Source organism: Plectropomus leopardus, chromosome 11 (assembly GCF_008729295.1).
Source record: "Plectropomus leopardus isolate mb chromosome 11, YSFRI_Pleo_2.0, whole genome shotgun sequence".
In the NCBI taxonomy this organism is placed as follows: Eukaryota; Metazoa; Chordata; class Actinopteri; order Perciformes; family Serranidae; genus Plectropomus; species Plectropomus leopardus.
Genome location: NC_056473.1, coordinates 3839564 through 3861813, shown reverse-complemented (window position 1 = coordinate 3861813; position 22250 = coordinate 3839564). Strand labels below are relative to the sequence as shown.

Here is a 22250-nt window from a genome sequence, read left to right as displayed (position 1 = left end):
GATATCATCTGCCATAATGAACCTGTGGTTTAAATCTCAAACTACAGCTGCTAAATGCAAATTATTTATCATATAGGTGCACAGAGCATTTCAATTATTGGAAAATGCTTTTTTTTAACAATGTTGCTCCCCCATGTGGGTTTTTAATATATTACAGTATATGCAACAAAAATACAACACCACAAACTAATGCTCAAAAGCTACCCACAAATTGAGCAACTTCTGACACACTCAATAAAAATTTAACATGACTGAATGCAGCATCCATTTTCAGTTTGTGTTAAGGATGAAGGTTGTAGTTCCAAATCATGTGCTTGTGAATTTGTGAATTTTCATTTAAACAAAACAGTGACTTTTCGATACTTAAAACAGTGTGTACATTAGTACACAAGCTTCAGTATCAGCTTAGGGACAGTAATTTCAATGAACTGTTAAGTTAATATTAATATCAGCAAAAACAAATGTAATGTTTCTTTTGTGGGAAAACTGACTGTAACATGATTTGTTGTTTCAGCCTACGTGCTACAAGTGAAGGTGGAGATGGAGCTGGAAATCCAGCAGTACGAGAAGGCCAAGGCGGTGAGGGAGGAACAGCTTGACCGTCTCACCCAGATCTGCCAGGAGCAGGCCGTACGTCCTCCTATCTCTCTATCTCCTACCGGCTTACAGTCTACAATGTAACCAGCAGAGGGCAGCAAAGCGCTCAGCAAGACAGACACTCAAAGAGGCATAAAAGACACTTAAAATTGATCCCAGGAAATGATTGTTTTACAAAAATCTTGTGGATATCAGATAGCCAGTGCGGTTCATTTTCTGAGAGCACTCTAAATGGTGAATGGCCCTGCAGTATAGTCCCTTTATAGTCAGTTTTGACCACTCAGGGCACTTTCACACATTATGAGTTAGTCATCCATTCACACACAAAAAGAATGGGGAAAATTTCCCCCAAACTATAGTTGTAATTATTAAAATTATATGTTTAAAATTATGTTAGAGAAATAATATGCATATGTTCTTTCTCTTTCTTTCTATTTTAGTTTAATTTTTAGGGTTTTTTTTTGTAATTTCTTGCTAATTTGGGTAATTTCTTGTTGAGTTGCTCATTCCCTTCTTCCATGTTTTTGAATGAAATCAAGCTCAGGTTTCAAAGGGTTAAGCTTACTGTGCTTTATACGTAAAGGTTGACTGTGATGTAATATGAGAAGCGAATGGAATATTAGCAAGCAGGAAAAAAGGTCTGTGTTACTCTGAATGTCTTAAGTTAAATAAGTTCTCCCATTTGTCTTTCTTTCCTCTCAGTTTGAAATCAGACAGCTGAGGGCCCACCTTGCTCAGCAGGACCTGGATCTGGTAGCAGAGAGGGAAGCAGCCATGCAGATCCACCATATGTGGGGTAAACAGAGCAGTAGTTTCCAGGAGGTGGACGGACTAGCCCCAGGGGCCTCTGAGCATCGTGGACCAGCCAAAGCCAGAGAGCCTGGGGGGCCTGCAGGTAAGTGTCCAGAACACCCACCTCAATTGTATTAAGGCTATCAAAGTGTGGACACACAGGGGGGATCTAGGTTGTGCTTTCAATGATGCATCGTGTCCACACGATGTGGACGGTTGACTGCAGATGTGTTCTCAGAGCCATTATTATTCAGTCATGTTTGGAAAACAATTGAAATGAGAAAATACTTACTGATTGATAGCAGCACAGGGTTCCCAAGGGGCATTGAAATCCCTGAAGGTTTGTGGACTGAAATTAGGGGGGAAGTCTTGAATGTTTTTGAAAACCGATATAAATTGAAAGTGCTTAAATTTTATATACCTTGTGAGAGAATAGGTCTTTTTTCCCCTCCCAATTTTGGTTATAGTGAAATCAGTCTTAAATTCCACTTGCTGCGAGCTGTAGGAACCCTGATTGACACATTCAGGTCTCTCTCTCTCTTTCTCTATATATATATATATTTTTTTTTTTTTTTTAAGATCATTTTTGGGGGATTTTTTCCCTTTATTGATAGGACAGCTGTAGAGTGACAGGAAATTTGGGAGAGAGAGGAGGAATGACAACCAGCAAAGGGCCACAGGCTGGAATCAAACCCAGGTCACTGCAAAGGCCTCAGCATATGGGTCACACACTCTAGCAGGTGAGCTAGAGGCCACCCTGAGTCTCTCTATTTTTAATTGTCTCTGAGATCCTGTGAAGTCTGCTAGTTTGCATAAAAATTCTCAGTGTTGTAACAGTAAATATCCTTGATGTTCAATTAGGCCTGGAAAGTCCTTGCAAAAGATCTTGAATTTGATGTTTCAGAAGTTGTGGAAACCCTGGCAGCAACCTGATCTGTCAGAAATAACCGAATAGTCATAATGTGCTGAATATGTGTAATATATAGAGGCTAGTCTAGTTTGAAAGTAAGAAAAAAAATGAAAGTGGTACAGCATATTTCTTCAAACCAGACATTTCTGCAAATAGTAAACAAGCCTTTGCTCCAAAGATTCAAGCTGGAGGGTGGGACAGTGTATTAATAGTGTCCTCTTCTCAAAAACATTCATCTCATAATCCACATCAAAATTCTGGGGCCACACCTAGACGGACTATAAACCTTTCATAGCGTGACAGGTCATAACTTACACAACTTAAAGCAACAAAGCGCCGTCTGTGCAGGTGAAGTCAGGGCTCAAAACACTGAGGCTTTTCCTTTATCATAGCTATAAATCATCATGTGACCTGCCTCACATCTGAGCCACAGTGTTTCTACATAGACATCCTTTTAACTGGATGTACTCAAATAATATTGATCATGTGGAGATGGTCCCTGTCGCAGTTCAGGTTGAACCATGAGCACCTCCTCTTGGGACATTCATAAAATGAGTATGTGAAACCCAAACATGAATGAATATGAGCCATTCAGCAGTCCTGTGGGACCTTGGACAGCACTTTAGAGAAACACTTGACTGATTTAGGACCTGTGAACCACATCCACAATCGTAAGTGTTGCTCAGTAATGCTTAAACAAATTGTTGATTGATCTTTGTATATATCAGCAGTGAAATAAACAGTTGTATCGACTGATTAGTTGTTTTAATTCATTTATCAAGAGAAAGTGGAAAACGTCTACTCATTCACCTTCTGTAATGTTAAGATTGTATGCTGTACTGCTTTATATGGCTGTAAAATGAATGCCTATTTTAAAGACCTTGATTGCCTTTGGCTCTGACAACATGCGATTCGATTTAGCTGTTTCACTTTGTTTTACATTTTATTGATTCAATGATTAGCTAAAAATTAAAATAATTCGTTGTGTTCCAATATTTCTTTATATATATTTATTTATTTATAAAGTGACATTTAACTTGTCAGGACCCTATTTAAAATCTTTAAGCAGTATACAAACATGTAAAATGATTAAACATTAAAAAAAATAGTCATTGTATGTCATGGCAAAAAAAGGCAGTGTGTATGTAAAAATAATACAGTATGTCATAAAAATGTAAGAAGACAAACATAGTCACAGTATAGTATGGAATAAAGATGATTAAAAGATCATACAACAGTATGTTATAAAAGTGTGATAAAAATGTCAGGGTATAGTATATCATAATACATAGTAAAAAGTCATAGTTTCAGCATGTCAATTTTTTTTATAAAAAAGTCAGTGTCATAAAATAGCAAAAAAGTCATAGAATATTATGTCAAACAAATGTTTTTTAAAAAGTTGTCATAGTAAAGTCACAAGTCATACTATATTTTGTCCAAAAAAATGTCATAATATGGTATGCCATAGAACTGCAAAATAGTACAGTAGTACAGTATGTCATACATTGCAAAAATAGTCATGGGGTGTCATAAATTTAAAATAAATAAAGTCATAGTAAAGTATGTTACAAAATTGCAAAAATATAGTATGTCATAAATTAATAAAGTCATACTATGGTATGTAAAGGTGTAAAAAAAAATGGTACAATAAAGTCATACTATGGTATGTCATAAAAATGTATAAAATAAATAAAGTAAGTCACAGTAAACTATTTAAAAATATATTTTAAAAAGTCATGAATGTCAGACAAAATGTAAAAAAAAAAATAAAAAAAAAAAAGTCACAATAGAGTACGTCATAAAGAATTGTAAAAAAAATTAGTTTAGTTTGTCAAGAAATGTTGAAGTCCTACCATACTGTCAAAATAAGAAACAAAGTCATGGAATGTTATGTCATGAAAATGTAAAAGTAAAAAAGTCCAAGTTAACTGTGTAAAAAAATATATTCAAAAAAGTCATAGTATTGTGATAAAGTGATAAAAAAAAAAAACATTCAACACATAGTATGTCATACAGTGATTAAATAAATAAAGCCATAGTATAGCGTGTCATAAAAATGACATTAAATCATACTATATAGTATGCCAATAAATGTTAAAGAAAAAGGTCATAGTACTGCAAAAAAGTCATAGTATAGTTTGTCATAAAATGTAACAAAGTTATAGTACGGTATATTACATTGCAAAACTATAACATGTCATAAATAGGTGATTTACAAAAGTCATACTATAGTATGTCATAAAAAATGTAAAAATAAATAAACAAATAAATAAATAAAAAACAAGTCATACTATACTATGTAAAATATATTTTTAAAAAGTCAGAATGTAAGAAGAAATGTTTAAAAAAAACTGTCACAATAGAACATGACATAAAACTGTGAAAATAATTTAGTTTAGTTTGTCAAAAAATGTACAATAACATCATAGCACACTATCATAAAAATAAAATACCTAGTTTACAATGTAAAAATAAATCAACATATAGTATGCCAAAAACATGTTTAAGAAAGGGTCATATTACTGCAAAATTTCATAGTATATATATGTCATTAACTTGTATAAAAAATAAAATAAATAATAGTAAAGTATGTCATAAAAGTGTAAAATAAAGATATAGTATAGTATGTTAGATATTTGCAAAAATATAGCATGCCATAAAAAGGGGATTTAAAAAAAGTCATACTATGGTATGTCAAAGTTTAAAAAAAAAAAAAAAGTCATAGTATACTATGTAAAATATATATATTTTTAAAAGTAATACAATGTGAGAAAAAATGTTTTAAAAAACTAGTCACAATAGAGTATGTCATAAAATTAAAAACAAATAATTTAGCATGTCAAAAAAAAGTACACTTAATAGCATACAGTCATGAAAATGTAAAGTAAAAAAACAAAGTCATGGAATATTATGTCATAAAAATGTAAAAAAAAATAAATAAATAAAGTCATAGTATACTATGTAAACCACCCAGAGACTCCAAAAAAGCCAGGTACTCTGAACTGCTGTTTGGTGTATACACACAAACAACCATCAGAGACCTCCTCTTAGCTACTTGCAGCCACATCGAGGCAACCCTCTCGTTCCTCGGGAGAACTCCAACATTGCGGCGCTCAGTCAGGGGCTCGTGAGTATCCCCACATCCACCTGACGCCTCTCACCCTGGGCAACTTGGAGAAAGCAAGAGTCCAGCCCCGCGTTTGGTTCCAGAGCCAGAGCTGTGCATAGAGGCGAGCCCAACTATATCTAGTTGGTACCACTCCACCTTCCGCACCAGCTCTGGCTCTCCTCACCAGAGAGGTGCATTCCACATCCCCAGACTGAGTCTGCAGAGTCAGGTTGTTGCTGCCAAGTTGTAGGGATTCTAAATAATTGAAAAAGTTACTCCTCACATACTGTACTGTAAAACAATTACTATGATTAACCTTTAAAATCAAGACGACTTACATTCAGTGGTCATTTCTATCCTCTCCAGATCACCATGGTCAAGATGACATGAACAACTACATCAGCCAGTACTACAGCGAGCCAAGCAGCGGTGAGCATTGTCAACATCCTGCTTCACTCCTTCATCAGTGCATTTAGCATCGCAGCATTTTAAGGCTCTGTGCATTATGTGTTGTTATTGCAGATATGGGGATCCCAGACCCCGCCCGAGTCATCACCACAGCAGCCATAGACGTGCACCTGCCGAACAACCCCAGCCAGCTTCCCTCTTCTTTGGTGAGTGCAGACGCGGTGCCGTCCAGTCGTTTACAGCGCACCGGCAGCTCAGTCAGCGAAGCCTCCACCACCACAGTATCTCGCAGCAGCTTCAGCGCCCGCCAGCACAGTATCAGCAGCCACACGATGGGCTCAACCACAGACTGCAGCTCCACGGTGCGCGAGGCCTCCACCTCCACAGATTACAGCGACCAGCGCTGTTACCCTCCACCCTACAGCAGCCCTCTAGCCCTGGGCACTCAGCCACGAGGAAGTCCCAGCGCTGTGATGCAGGAGCTGCTCTCCTCTTTGTCCGAGAATGCCTGTCTCACCCAGAAGGGCCTGGACCCTGTCAACCTTAAACCGCCTAGCCCAGCAGGATCCACCAAAACCAGCCCCGAGCTGGAGCACAGGGTCAACATCTACAACAAGAGGAACCAGGAGAGCAGAGTTGGGCTGCACTCAAAGCCTCTCATCCATCTGCAGGGCAACGAGCCTCTTCTTGAGGAGAAGTACAGGATGATGGAGCCAGTAGACGCTCCGGTCAACCGTCTGTCAGAGACATAAGACTCTGCCTGACATATGGAAGTCGCTTGTCAGATCAACCGCAACCGAACGCTCTACTTAACTCTGGAGTTTGTGGGGAGTCACTGGCACATAAACAGTGTGTCATCCTCTTTCTACTTTTAGAACTGAGAGGATGAACTTGCTAGAGCAGCACAAAAACAGAAGGCATGAGAGAAGCAGATTTGTTATCAGGCACCACTTATCAGGAATTGACACTTACAGGAAAACTTGAGTTTTATGAGAAATTTTACCAAAAGAAACCAGCAACAGGGCTCTAGCCCAGAAAAATAAAACTGGCTTTTCATATGTTGTGGTTTAAGGGGATGGTGCTGAGGGCTTAGTTCCTCTGATACACTTTGTAGGAATTGGAGACGCTGAACATATGACATCATGTTTTGGACAATGACAAACTGTGATTCACTTCCTGCAAGCTACACGGCATGGATTTACCACAAGTACAGGTGTACCGGCTGTTTTGATAGTCAGTCCAGTGTCTCCAAACTCACAAAGAACAGTCCTCTTTGATGGGACTGCTGCAGGGTACATTGGATCAGTTTCTTCTTTCTAATCTTTGTCTTTCTATATTAGCAATGTTAACATTTTTATCTAAATTCTATGAGAGAGAAAAGAGTGCAGTAAACTTCTGACTTGGTGATTCAGAGCGTTTTTATCCAGGTGCCATGACTGGAAACTGATCAAAACCCAGCTGAGTCTGTGTTTACTGAGATTTTGCAAACAGCATGTCCAACACGCAATGAATTAATTGAAACGCTACCTGCACATGATAGATTTGACATCATTCAGGTCTAAAATATTACCTTTTTATGAATATAACATTTGAAGGCTGTGTAAATAGTTCAAAATGGGTTAATCACAGCTACAAACAGTGAGGAATTCAAAGTGGAGCTACAATAAAAATGTTAAAGAAAATTCTAGCATGAACCTAAAGGATATGCCTCTTAAATATTAAAACTAACCCTGTTTATTGTAATGTCAGCAGGTGTCTAACTTGATTTTGGAGAGACAGTACTGCAAAATGAATCCAATAAAGAGAAAACATGGCAAAATGAGAACCAGTTATTAGTTTTCTATTTAATACTTAATTTTTCCAACAGCATCTCAGTGAGTACACATCCTCTACTTCAGCACAAAGAGCTACATCTTACAACTACGTCAGAGGTTGAGAGGCAAGTCAAGCATTCCCAAAGATGTCGTTTGCTCTACCAGAAAATTAAATACAATTACAACACCTGCATTGCTAAAGGAATAAAACACCTCCCTCTGGTAAGTACAAGCTTATTCATTTATATTTAATACATTTACAGTATTTATTAAAAACTGGCATTTGTTTCTAGATTTATAATGTCGCTGTGTTTCCAGTCAGAGAAAAGATGATACATTATTTCTGGTTACTAACACACACAGCTTTAAAAATGTTAAGGCAGTGGCTATGGGAGCCTGTGGGTGCTCTCTGTAGTGTTCTTACTGCAGGTTTCCAGCTGTGTGGTGGAAGTTTGTGGGGCCTTCGTTTCTTTCCTCACTTACTCAGTTCTGCAGTCATCTCAGGAACAGCCTGAAGAGAAAATAGAGACAAATATAATGACATGACATTTGTCACTGACAGTAAGGCAACATCAAACAGAATATGTTCTGTTTAAGGAATACTTCAACTCCAAAATGATCATTTGTAAACCAATTACTCACACCGTGTTGCTTTTTTTTTTTTGCCTCCCCTGAACGAAGTAAAGTATCAGTAAGCAAAAGGGGGGGCGCAATTCACAACAACTGAAACCGAAAAAACTGAAGTACAAGCAAAACTAGCTGATCAAGGCAGCTGTTAGAGCAGCAGCTCCTGTGTTCAGTGAGCTTCAGAGAGCACACAGAAGCTCAGCTCCTGTTGGAAAGGACTGTTTGTGAAGTATTGAGTGTACTACTAGATAAATGAGATTTGGATTATACTGCGTTAATCGTTTGTGAACTGACCTTTTGATAAAATTTTGCTTAACGCAAATGCCTTTTACTCCAATCTCTAAAGAATCTTCTCCGTTTTTGAAATCTTTGTTCACCCAAATCATGCGAGAAAAACAACATTTTTCTTCACAAATTTAACATAGCATGTTGGTTTAGTATTACTTTAACCCTTTGAAACCTAGGTAAATTTGCTTGAATTCCTTCAAAACATGGGAAAAAGGTGATGATCAATTTAAGTAGAAATTACCCAAATATTTGCAGAAAATTTGCAAAAAACTACAAGAACTACTACATTTTAAGTACATTACTAAAATTACTATTATTTTTCTGTAAAATAATTTTAGATTTCTAATTCTGATAATCAGTTTTCAGGACATTTTTCCTTAGCTTTTTAAAAAATAATTTTGTAAATCTACTAAATTCTTACAATTTGTGAAACATTTCTTCTTCAACCCAATATCTGAATTTGTTCAAAGGTTTTAATACTTGTAAAAGGCATCTGAACGCAGCACAAGAAAAGTGATGTGGATCCAGGCTGCAAAGGTTAAGCATATACTGCAGGGAGTTTGCTGCAGTCCTGAAAAGTCAAACTGCATGTCTGTAATCACTCCAGTGTTCTTAAAAACGAAACATTTGTTAACTGCACTTGAGTACGCTGTGGACATCTCTTATACTTTTAGATGAATTTGGGTTCTACATTAACAACTGCTGATATCACTTGATATATTCCCAGCCTTTACATTTGGGGATAAATGTTCTCCAGCAACTGTCATTTTCATCCCCAGCATATTCCATAAAATAAGATTAATGAGATTATTACACAAACCATTGTGCATGCTGGTGCCTAACAGTATAAATGAGCATACTGACTTTCATCTAAGGTTTATCTAGACCGCAGCAGGCTGCAAACATTTATCACATTGTGTCCAAGGTTGACAAATGCAGAGCAATATTCTGCAGAGGGGGAATCTGGTCCATAAATTAACACAGTGATTGTGCCAGTCGTGTACTTTTTAAGGAGACAAATTCAAAAAGCCTTGTATTGTAAATATGACACAAAATTATTCAAATGGCTCTCTGTGAGATGAGCAACTTCAGAACTGAGTCATCAGTCACTGTCTGTCTTGTTAGTCCGAGGTATCAGCTGTCCATTTGGGGGGAAAAGTAGAAAGCCCATCCATTTTAATCAGCTATCTGAGGAGTGATCACATGTAAGGTGATCTCATCCAGTAGGTCACAACTCTGCTGCCACTAGCTATTATTACTAATCACTTCAACAGAGTTTGTCAGGACACCTGGGCTGCTCATGCACTCTGAGAGGCTAAATAAAACATGACCAACAGGACACACATGAAAATATAACCTACTAGCCTTTCACAAGCAGCACTGGACTCCTGTGTTAGTCGTGCCAACAGTCCTGGCTCACTATCCTCAAGTACCAGCCGCATACAAGAAAGCAACTAAGCGTGAAAGAAGCCTAGCGAGTATAAGCTGAACACAAAACTGAATCCACCTTTTAAGTAACAATTGATCACTTTTTATATAATCTCTAATGTGTTTCTATCTTAACTGCAAGCTCCACCATAAACCCCCTTTGATTAATTCAAGAACTTAATAATTTAGCAGTTGCACATTTCCATTAGGGGGAATAAGGTATCGTGCAAAATTTATCAGTGAGAAAGCAAATGTTATATTTTGACTGTCAGTCTGGCCTCTTGGGTGTTAAACCATACAGAGAAGGTGCATGAGTTGTGTTTTTGACTCACTGATCAGTTGTTTCCCAGTGTAAGATCATAGTGACATTAATGCAACAACATCAATCCCAAACACTTACCTTGAAAAGATCAGCGACCAAGCCGTAGTCAGCCACCTGGAAGATGGGAGCCTCTGGGTCCTTGTTGATGGCAACAATAGTCTAGAGAAAAAGAAAAAGAAAACTTTTTTGCATTCGTACGCAACAGAATTATAAAGTAACTGCCTGAAATGTCTCTTGCTTAACCAAACACAGAGAAACAATGACCATTCAATTAACCCTTAAGGACTGCTTGCTGCATATTTTGCATTTTTCACACTTTTCATTCTTGAGTTTTTGATAGTTTTGGCTGTGTTCATACATATGGCATAAGATGGTGTTTTTTGTTTAATTTTGGAATTTCCAGCTCAGCTCCTTCAATAAGTCAAACATACACTGTAGAAACAAAATTATTACATTCATACTGTTAAGTGCAAAAAATGCTCCATAGAAACCCATACAAATTGCATCAAAACATAAAAAAATGCATTGTATTATTTCAGGGTGTTGGAATATGTAATTTTTACTATTTTCCACATGATGATGTCATGTTTTACCAAATTCGCATCTGGAGAAAATACATGCTTTTTCCAATAGGTGCACTATCACTATCAATGTTGCTGCAAATCATTGACATATCCCAGGCTGTGATAATAAAAAAAAAAATCTACTTTGCGTGTAGAATATTGAAATAAATTCATTTTTGTGTGTTTGTTTTTTACCACGTAAAAAAAATTGGGGCATCATGACAAAAACCTGGCATTTAAGGGGTTACAATTATGAAAATTAACAAATATTTTATATTTGTGATAAGGACTGATGTTGGTTGAAAAAATAAACTCAGTGAAAGAGTCATATTAATGTATAATGTTTTTTAAAGACTGATTATAAAAGGGGATTTTGTGTGCAGAGCGGTATGAGTGTGAGTATTTGACACTGCACAAAAAATGTTTATGTATAAAAATCAATGTTGCTGCTAATCATTGACATATTCCAGGCTGTGACAATCGAAAAAACTTCTTCTTAGAAACTTCTTTTCTAATCATGTTTTTTTTTTCTCATCTGAAAATATAGTGGCATCATGACAAAAACCTGGCATTTAAAGGGTTAAGGGTATGAAAATGAATGAATATTTGATATTTATGTTTAGGACTGACATTGGTTAATAAAAAATTAACTCAGTAAAAGTAGAAAATAATATTACTGTATAATAATTTTTAAAGCTCAATTTTAAAAAGCACATTTTGTGCACAGAGCGATAAAAGTGTGTGTGCGGGCCCAAAGGGTTAATAAAAATTGAATTTCAACATATGTAGAATGTCAGAAGAAACATCATAGCAAAGGTATGGTATGGCAAACAGAGTTATGTTTGTGGGGGAAGTCTACATATTCATATTTGATCTTACTTGGTACTAATTAATTTGTTGCAAGGCAACATTTGTTTTTACAAATTTTGTTCTGCCAAATGTCTGACATCAAACTCAAGACAGTCAGGCTACTTGCAGGGTAACTTTGATATTTTTCAACCTGGATCCTATTTTCCCATGTGTTTGTTTGTGTTGTCTAATTGACTAATGAGGACAATTTTTTTGAAAACTGGTCCACTTTTCAGCAAAAGGGCTTCAGATGGCAGCAGTAAAACAAGGTGCAATGTCACCATTGTATGTGTTCCCACCATTTTAGAAGGGCTTGTTTTTCTACAGACAGGCTCAGATTATTATTCCAAGTGTCTGACAACTTTTAGAAAAGATCCCTACAGAGACAGACCTTTTTGTTTAGGTATAAGATCCTTTTTGTTTATCTACTAAAAGCACAGAAATCATAATCACTAATCCGACCTGACTTATGTTGAACAGTAATTTTATTACCATAAAACACACGTCACTGAAAGTCAACTGACACAAAATAACACAACAAATAATGTCTTAGTTCATCTTCAAAGTTTCAACAATCAACAACTCGGGCTTAATTGAAGCAAACCCTTAATTCCTCCATTAAGATGTGAAAATATGCTGGCTCTATACAAGCTAAAATCACTGTTTATTATACAACAAATAGTTCCAACCAAGAAATCTGATTGGTCCACAAGGCATTTAGAATATGCTCAAATATGCATGACAGCACACCTTCCTCGCCTCTAAATGAATTACTTCACCAATTCTTTATCTTTGCTCTTAAGGAAATCATATAGTCATCATACCATTTCAGGCAGGGGACAAGGGACATTCAAGAACAGTTTTAACTTACATCAATATCTCTACATCAAGAAGCTGATATTACCTATGAGAGATACAGCTGACCAAATGATAAGTAACAGCCAAATCACATAATGTGTAAACTATAAACTAAAACAAAGACAACCTTAACCAGCACAAACCACCATGTTCTCACTGCGCACATTATAAACACTGACACAAAGTGACATTTGCCTGAATTAATGTAAAACAGAAAAATTCACTGAAAAACTAATAACTACTCAGTCAGATCTAGGCATGATGGGAAATATAGGCTAAGTGATTTAGGACTGCAATGAAACATTGTTTTTGAATGACTAAATAGCATCAAGAGGCAGAACGAAGCAGAGTATTTCGTTAGATAACAACAGGTTGTGAATTCTGGAAATGATGATACCTCTATCTCTTTTAATTGATTTTGACTTTTGGACTTTACCATGCTCTTGAGTTATTGGATATGTTTGTCATCCTCTGACATCCTCCATCAGCTGTGCCGTGACACAGAGCTATTAGCTTTAAAATACAGGTAAAGTTTGCAGATGTATAAGGTACATCTGTATACCTAAAATGATTTTTTGTCAGCAGATTCGTAACAAGACTGAGTAAACTGAGCATTTCTGTGTTAATATCTGGTGTTTTTACTTAGTCTGGGATACCCCACGATGTCTAGAAAGCATAAGCACAAGGTGGCCAGTGGACTCAGCAGGGACTAGAAAATGTGTCGGTTGCAGGTAACTACTAAGGGTTTTTAAGAGCTGATTTAACAATTTGATTTTGTTGGTAATAGTTGTATGATTGCAATAGTATATTAATATTGCTTTTAATAAATTGAGTCTTGTGGAATTGGTGATAGCAATTGTGTAGCTTTTTCTGCCTCATCAAAAAATATCGTTCTCTTTAACAAAAAGTTTATCTCCAAAGGGATTCTTTCCATAATGCTGTCACACACTTATTATAATAATCTGGGCGTGTCAATGATAAAAACAAGCATTTTAAACATAAACATAAACTGACAGGTGAACATACATTGCAGCCTGTTCTGCCACTGCAGTGCAATACTGGACCAGTTTTAAAAGTGTTGTTCTTATTCAACATTAGAACATGAAAATATGGGAAAATAGGGTCCAAGTTAGACAACACCACACATACCCATTCAGGCTCACCAGTTTTCAGAAAATCTATATCAAAAGTGGAACACTGTTTGATTTAATATATGAAAAAAAACAGGCAAAAGAAATCGCACTGGGGGAAAAAAATCCTCAATGGCACAAAAGGAGAGCTTGGGAAATCCCTTCATGTGGTGCAGTGACTTTACCTTACTATCCTTCATGCCAGCCAGGTGTTGAATAGCTCCAGAGATACCAACAGCAATGTACAACTCCTGTGGACACAAACAGAGGACAACAAAACCAGTGTTACTTGCTTGTGGACATGAAGTGTGATCTCAGGCCTGTGGAAAAAGTATACGTCAGAACTACAGCGCAGCAGAGCTGACTGATGGTTTAATGACCACGGGTGTAATCTATCAGAGGGTGCTGGGGCGAGTGTGCAAAGGGTCAGCCCCCTGCATATCCTGCCGAATCCACTGTAAAAAGCAGCTCGGTCATATGAATATTTTAGTGCTTATTTTATGTTGCAGCTGAAGTCTCAGAAGAGCACAGCATCAATGTGTGACCATAATAGTATATATAATAGTAATAGTAATAGTAAATTGGTATTTTTTCCTGTTTTGTTGCATTAGAACCTCTAATTTAATTTGATTTGGATTTCATGCAATGGACCAACACGAAGTAGTCAAAATTGGTAAAATTAAATGAAAAAAAAACAAACTGCTTTTTTTTAATTCTTAACAAAAAAAAAAAACTTACAAGAGCTGTGTGCATCTGCATTTGCACCCCTAATTATGAAGACCTTAAATAAAATCAGCCAATTACGTTCAGTAGTCACATCAATAGTTAAATGAAGTCAACCTGTGGGCAATACAGTGACAATTACTAATGCAAAAAAATAAGAAAAACACAGAGGGGTTAGTGCTTTTGCAAGGCACTGAACATCAATTTATAAAGTACAAAATTATCTTGAGATGATGAAATCTCACAGGAGAGGGCCAAGCTTGGTGGTTTCAGCCATTTCACCTTTCCTTTTTTTTTTAAAAATAAATTATAATGTAATGTGTGTGGTTAATACAGTTTCTTCTTCACATACGTTTTTACATCATTCCTGGATCAATTGAATCAATAAATACATCTCTGGATTAAATCATCAGTAGACAGAATATTAATGTGATGGCAATTGATCAGTATATTTTTATTTTACTGCACTCCAACACTGCCAAGCTGTTTTTAAATACACTTTTCAGACTAACCTCTGTTCAAAAACACTTGATTCTGATGTTTACACAAAATTTTGTAGCAACAAACAAGGTAGGAGGGCATGCACATTCAAAGGATACTGAAAAAATTAAACAAAGGTAAGAATCAAACAAAAGATCAGATCACACTGTGCTTAAACCACCCAATAAATTTCAATTTTGCAACGTTTCGATCAGAAGTCGATAAAGGCACAAGCACATTCATTTTTTAGGTGATTTCACCGTTGCAAAATTTTGCAAAATTAAAATTTATTGGGAGCTTTACATACAGTGTGCAGATCTTTAGTTTGATTCTTACAGAAAATTTTGTGACAAAATTGTGGCACTTTATTCAACAGAGAAGAGATTTTATAACATGCAGACATGTAAATAAAATGTGATTCTATCATTTTACTTGATGCACATTTTAGGATTGGTGGGGTAAATACAATAAACTAGATTTAAATCATATTTAATCTACTCAGGCAAATTCAACAAGCTTGTCATAACATTTAGAAAAATCCAATTTGGACAGTCTGGCCCGGCCGGAGACTCTGACCAGACATCCACTGCACTCTGCTTTAATGGATCAGCTAAATCATTTAGGGCCCTAAATGTGCCATCAAGTACATTTTGCAGGGCCTAATGTGTGGATAATCACAGCTGGGCTAACCCGGCTGAATCACATAATGGGAGGTTAACCTTTTTAAAAGGGCAGAGCGGCCGCCCTGATCATACTGAACTGGAAAGCATGCTATGTGAAGGCAACCAGGGATTTGTCAAAAGCAACAGATTTGTCCACTCTGACCTGAGTAAAAGCATTTCCTGCCTTGCAACAGGATTTTCAAGTTAACATTTTGCTATTTGAAAATGTTGTATTGATTATTTGCTTAAATTTATTATATAAGATAAAAAAAAATCCACAGTAATACTTCAGAAAAAATGAATAACTTACTGGTGCTACAATCTTGCCTGTCTGTCCGACCTGCATGTCATTGGGGACATACCCAGCATCCACCGCTGCTCTGGAGGCACCAACTGGATAAAGACCATGCAGTAAAAATCATACGTAAGTAAAAAATAAAGTAAAAATGACAGTGGTTAATACAATATGAAAAGCTTTTCCTACCTGCAGCATTCAGCTTGTCAGCAAGGTCGTAAAGCAGCTTGAAGTTATCTCCACTCTTCAAGCCCCTTCCTAGGAAAGAAAACACTAGATTATCCTACAGAAGTTTTAAAAAGTACACATGCTGATGAATTCTCCACAATGCCTTCTACAGACACAGAATATGGCTTTGCAAACAAATTGTAACATTGCTTTAGCTATAATTTGACATTCAGCACATAAAAAGATTTCTCACCTCCTGACACCACAACTTTAGCGCTGGTCAGCTCTGGACGGTCGCTCTTTGTCAGACTCTGCTCCACCCACTCAGAAATTCCAGTGGGAGCAGAAGCAGCGACTGCAGTCAACAGATGAGAGGATCACAAATTACAAGGGGGAACATTTCATGAAAAAAATATTTGGAATGATGAATAACATTTGTAGTTGTTTATTTGTGGTTATCTGTTATTGTCATCATGAAAACACCATAAGTGGCTGAACAGTTACCTTAGTATAAAACATACAGCAATACTTTAATATCAGTAATATCAAGTTATATCTTAGTATGCACTGTCTCAGAGCTCTGTGGATAATTCTGTAAGCTACTGTACCATCTTCTGATGCAGCACTTCCTCCCTCTGTTGAAGCAGCCTCAAAGGATGTCCCTCTGACCGTGAAGATTTTGATTGGCTCATTACATTTCACAGTGCTGAGTGCATTCCCTATATAAACAAATTATTATTAATATGCAGTATTTAAAAAGCACAAAGAAATCATCAATGCATATCTGCAAAAGTAAAAACTGAGTAGTGCTGAAGTTACACCTACATTATATCAAAGAGTGCCAAATCCAGGCAACATGATGTAACACTTCTTAGCAGGTCAATACTACTTAAGAATTTATATGGGAAAAAAACGTGTCCTATTTTACTGTAATAACAGGGCTTACCAGCATAAATGGTTCTGACAAAAGTGTCTGGAGACTTGATCTCAATGATATCAGAAACCGGAGCAACATCCAACTTGGCGGCCACTCTGGGAAGCAGGTTCTGCAGAACAAAATGATGAATATGCAGGAAAATAAGCACTGATCAAGCTTTTAGACAGATCAAGAGAGGAAGGAAGGACTTAAGTTCACAGACCAACAGACTGACAGAAAGTTTTGTAGATTAAAGAATACTGTGTAAAATTCGGATATTTGAAGCAGCTTCTAAATTTTCAGAATTGATGTGTATATGGTACAATGGAAATTTATCTCCTCTAAGTGATCAGAAATTACATAAATGCAAATTATACAGGAAGCATTCTTATTCATGACTTACCTTTCCAAAGGCGGATGCACCGGCACAGATGTGGGTGAAATTGAATTGCTTTTGTGTTTGCAAGATAAGTGGAGTCAACTCCTCTGTTGGAAAAAAAGAGATAATCCAAAAGTCAAAACACGTATCAGGCAATAGCTGCCTATGACTGAAACTGAGCGATTTCAAGCCAACTTTAATATGAGCAGGGAGCAAAAGAAAAACTCTTCCCTCCCCCAGTCATTACTGCCCCCAAGCGAGTTAAGCACTTCATCATCCAACTATGAACATGTGGAACTGTGCAAATATGAAACATTTTATTGCTACAAACAACAACAGATACGTTGAGTATACTGTATATTTGCATTAAGTCTGTTTCATGTTACATACCTGGCAGGGCACCTTTGTAAGAATCATGTTGGGCGACCAGAACCTTCTTCACACCTTGTACTTTGCTAATTTCCTCCACAACCTGAGAAGACAGAAAACTATCAGATGTATCAAGGTTTCCTGGTGATCTCCTTTGTTGTCTTCTTATCTCCATGTATGTTCAACCCTTAGGGACTGTTTGGCGCATTTATGTGCTTTTCAGTCTTCATTTTCTGATCATTTTGCCTGTGTTTATGCATATGGCATAAGATGGTGTATTTTTGTTTAACCTTGGAATTTCCAGCTCAGTTCCTACAATAAACCTAAAATACTCAATGTTTGCTTTTCAAATGTTTACATTCATACTATTAAGTGCAAAAAAAATGGCATTAAAACCCAATCAAACTGTAATTTTGATCCCACATCCACCCAAGCATGAAAACATGCACTGTATTATTTCTTTTTTTATATACTTTATATACTTTTTCCCCATACCATTTTAATACAGCGTTTCAGTTTGCAATTTATTACACAGAATTTTTTCAGTCAAAGTCAAAATATATAATTAAAGACAAATAACAAATATGTCTGCCTTTTTTTTAAAAATACGAAAGAGGGGAAAAAAGTTGAAGACATGCAGACAATTTAACAGAACTAATGACTACTAGATTCTAATGATAAGTTAATCAGTAACAAGGTCACCTGTTTGTTTAAATATAACAGGGCAGTATAACCACCTTTTGTCAAACACATCTTCCATATTCCTTATTTTCTGGGTCACTTCCTCCAGTAATTTTACTTTTTGAATCATTTTATTTCATTTCATTGAGTCTGGAGGGTTGGGTTTTGTTGAAGAAAATCTTGTTCTCTTGATGGAGTGATGAACAGTGAAGTAAACTTAATAAATAATAGTATAAACTCGATGTATACTTAAATAAACTTGACAAAAAAAGAACTATACTTGTATAACGAAAAGAACTCTGTGAGCCTCCATTGTCCTTACTTGAAAATATGTTTATTACACAAATCTGATCAGAGAAGCTTTTAGCACAACACATGTACATGGACAGAGACATACCAAAAACTTAAAGGAACAGAAGAGTAACTCAACTTTTACTACTACATTTTATGTGTCACATAGTTGTGCCTGACAATGCAGACAAAACATCGACAAGGTCTCGCTCTGGCAGTATCTTAAAACACAGACTTAGTGGAGACAGTGAAAGACTCTTAAGTCCTGATGGCATTATTGAATCATATCACAATGTACAGGTACTCATGAGTACATTTGCATTATTAGAAAATAATTATTTTCTATGACAGGTATTTTCCACCCTTTGGTAATCTGTCTCAGTGCAGTGATTCTCAAGATTCTGAACAGATATTTTTCATCTTGGTAGAGAATAGCTGGGGGTATCCAATTAGAGGATGATACGCTCTACCTCTGAGCCACAACCGCCCCAGTATAAGTGTGAGTATTTGACACTACACAAAAAATAATAATGTATAAAAAACAATGTTGCTGCTTATCACTGACATATCCCAGGCTGTGATAATGAAAAACAATAATCTACTTAGCATGTAGTATATTGGAAATCTTTCATTTTTGTGTGTTTTTTAAACTAAAAACAAAGTGGCATCATAACAAAAACCTGGCATTTATAGGGTTAAAATTCTGAAAATCAATGAATATTTAATATTTATGATTAGGACTGATGTTGGTTAAAAAATGTACCCAATGAAGTCAGAAAAAATGTCAATATATATACTATTTTAATTTTTTTTTTTTAAATGCGGGCCCGAAAGGTAAAATACACTACTCACATTCCCCAATGTGCTGTGCTTTTGTTTGTCCACATTTTAATGTAGTATGGTCAAGCTAAATAATATCTACTGCATATCACAATACAAAATGTTTGGTGATCCCTGAAGCAGATCAACCTAAAGTAGCTATGCCTACCTGAGCGCAGTTTGTTCCAGCAACCAGACAGGACACCTCCCCACCCAGCTTACTGGCAGCAGTGATGGCATTGAGGGTGATTGGGGTCAGTTTGTCATTGTTGTGCTCTGCAACCACCAAGGTGCTTTGAAACCTTTGGAGGACGCCCGTCTGTTGGAGAAAAAGTCAACATCTCATTATTCAATGCACTCACGCATCAGTAAATCAAAAGATCTGGTGATACTGCAATTTAAAAGGCTCAGGGCTGAAGAATAAGGATCGACCAACTGACTGGGGCAAGTAAAATGCCACATCAGGCTAATAAAGCTAGATACTAACTTTTCTGATCAGGTAAGTGGTAAAAAAGAATTGACCACATTTGTTTCTGTAGCTAATGGTGGAAGTAGCTCAGGAGTGAGCCATCTTGCTTCCTTCTCATCCCTGTTGGGAGTTGCACAACATGCAAAGAGACCAATCAGGCACTATGAGCTGAGAGCAAGTGAGCACTTTATTAGTCACAGAAACAGAACTTCAGTTTGGTAGAAGATGTGGACTCCAATGACATATTGTGCAGTTTGCCACAAAAAGAGCAAGGTGGATAAAATTGGGTCATTTATCAAGACAATCAGCTCAAGTCTTTGTTGATGTTTGATAACCACAAATTGATTAAAAAAAAACAAAAAAACAATTTGCATAGGGGCAGGTCAAAATTACCTTTGGACAAGATGATTTCTGACCAACTTGCCAAACTGGGCAAGTGAAAAAATAAAACAAAAACACTGATATTGAACCCTGCAACCTGCCATGTTTGAGATAGTTTATAGACATTGCTTAAAAACTTTAAAACTATTGTATGGATTAAAAACAAATAGCTGTATGTCATTCTTTGGCAATACCAACACGTTTTTCTTGATCTTGATAAGACCTCTTTCTGCCTGTTTGACAAATTCACAACACAAAAAATATTCACTGACAGAACATGTTTAGATTACTGAGTTGCCATTTCTGCTGGCATGCTTGACCATTGACGTCCGCATGCGATCATGGATGTGGTTAGTAAAGAGTAGTTAAATTTTTGTACTTTAATATCTTCTCCCAACCATTTGTTTTATATGATTACACGGTGTTTCATCAAGTTTTAAGATTACAAACTGCGGTAGTGTACACATAAATTAATGCAAACACTCTAACGTAACAGTGCAACCTCTGTGACAGCTGCATCAGGTTCTGTCAGAGTAAAACAGGATATTACCAGCCTCACCTGGACAAGACTGAACACAAACAGTTTACGAAGGTCATTCAAATAAAGTCAAACAATTAAGAGAAAACATTTAATACCACATGATAGCTACTGCACGTCTTGCGGGAGTTTACATCTTTTAGGGGACACTTTGGTCACACCTGCTGTGTCAATGACCGTTTCACAGTTTTGTAACGGCTTGTCATTACGAGGTTTCATAACTGCTAAGCTAGCTATGCTAACACCAGCTAGCACTAGCGTTAACTCAAATACAAAAACTTACTGTATTCTTGTGATATCACGATGTATATATAGAGTTGTTATTAAGAGTAAGTCAAATGACGCGGTAAAAACACATGAAACTTATGTCACGGCTTGCCAGACAAGCACTTGGGTGACGTTAGCGTCCAACTCCAGTCAGCTAGCACGCTCGCAGCTGGTGCAAAGACATGCATGTTAGCAAACACGCGTTTCATGCTGTCAGTCTGCCATAAAACACTCAAACACTGTCTGTGTGTGATGTTAAGTTATCACTGTCACCCTCTTACCAGCTGTTTTAGACTCGTTTTGTTGAAAGCTCTGTTCATCTTCGGACCCTTGTGGTTGCTCGCTCCTCGGTGCTGCAGGAACAAAACTGTGTCAAAGGTAATGTGTGTTGGTGAAAAGTTCTCGCGAGACCAAGAACGATAACTTCCGCTCATCTCGCTCTCTCTTTCTCTCTCTCTCTCTGTCTCTCTCTCTTTACCCGACAGTTATCTTGCAACAAAATCAATAATTTTGAAATTAAGAGTAGCTTGATGCTTTATTGTGTTTTAAACTGTACACAGCCTTTTTAAAATTAGATAAATAAATAAATACGTTTCAAATTTGGATTTATTCACGATTCATTGTCTCTTAACATAGTAAGGAACTCATAAGAGGTCCTCTGATGATTGTTTTTGGGTCCAATTTCTCCCACACAGACTTTGGAAAGTTTATTTTACCTAGATATATTTCTTTTTCAATTATACTGCTTCTGTTGCAGCAATTGTAAACAAGCAGCAATTAATGACAAGCAGCCTACATTATTAACTGTCAATAATGTTACATAGGCCCATCTGCATACATTTAGTTGCAAATTAGCTTACTAAAATTGAAAATCCAATATGTGAAAAAAGAGCTTTCCTTGTCTGAAGGTTTTTTTTTTGTGCAGAAAGTGGCTAACATACTACAGTCACAACGTCACAAACTGTGGGTGTAATTAAATCAAATATTTCATCTAAAAATGTAAACATTTTGTCAAAACAATTATTTTACGGCATAATCTCTCTTTTAATACTAGGCTGTATTCAAAGAAATATTTGAAAGCCTGCACAAATTCTTTGGTATGTTGGATTCAATTTGA

The 22250-nt window shown here is 36.5% G+C and overlaps 2 protein-coding genes across 2 annotated transcripts in view; one reads left to right on the top strand and one right to left on the bottom strand.

Annotated features, from left to right (window-relative positions):
• tmem266 (transmembrane protein 266) overlaps positions 1–7540 on the top strand; it is a 57126-nt gene extending 49586 nt beyond the window's left edge. Inside the window, exons 8-11 of the mRNA XM_042496465.1 lie at positions 515–630; positions 1300–1492; positions 5775–5837; positions 5931–7540. Coding sequence (XP_042352399.1) covers positions 515–630; positions 1300–1492; positions 5775–5837; positions 5931–6568 — 1010 coding nt within the window. The 3' untranslated portion in view covers positions 6569–7540. The remainder of the gene's footprint in view (positions 1–514; positions 631–1299; positions 1493–5774; positions 5838–5930) is intronic.
• Positions 7541–7639: 99 nt separating this feature from the next.
• Positions 7640–21530, bottom strand: etfa (electron transfer flavoprotein subunit alpha). The gene is made up of 12 exons (XM_042496466.1): positions 21415–21530; positions 19648–19797; positions 17709–17790; positions 17343–17425; positions 16970–17069; positions 16632–16742; positions 16277–16378; positions 16045–16113; positions 15871–15953; positions 13881–13946; positions 10374–10454; positions 7640–8141 (listed from the first exon to the last, which is right to left on the bottom strand). Exons 1-12 carry the CDS (start codon positions 21451–21453, stop codon positions 8106–8108), a joined length of 1002 nt encoding a protein of 333 aa, XP_042352400.1. The 5' UTR covers positions 21454–21530; the 3' UTR covers positions 7640–8105.
• Positions 21531–22250: the final 720 nt, after the last annotated feature.

Bases quoted from the DNA above. Each gene is read 5' to 3' on its own strand.
- etfa (XM_042496466.1), bottom strand. From the start codon at position 21,453: ATGAACAGAGCTTTCAACAAAACGAGTCTAAAACAGCTG. The intron at 19,798-21,414 runs GTAAGAGGGTGA...TTTCTCCAACAG, and splicing joins AAACGAGTCTAAAACAGCTG to ACGGGCGTCCTCCAAAGGTT. The intron at 8,142-10,373 runs GTAAGTGTTTGG...TTTTCTCTTCAG, and splicing joins TGGTCGCTGATCTTTTCAAG to GCTGTTCCTGAGATGACTGC.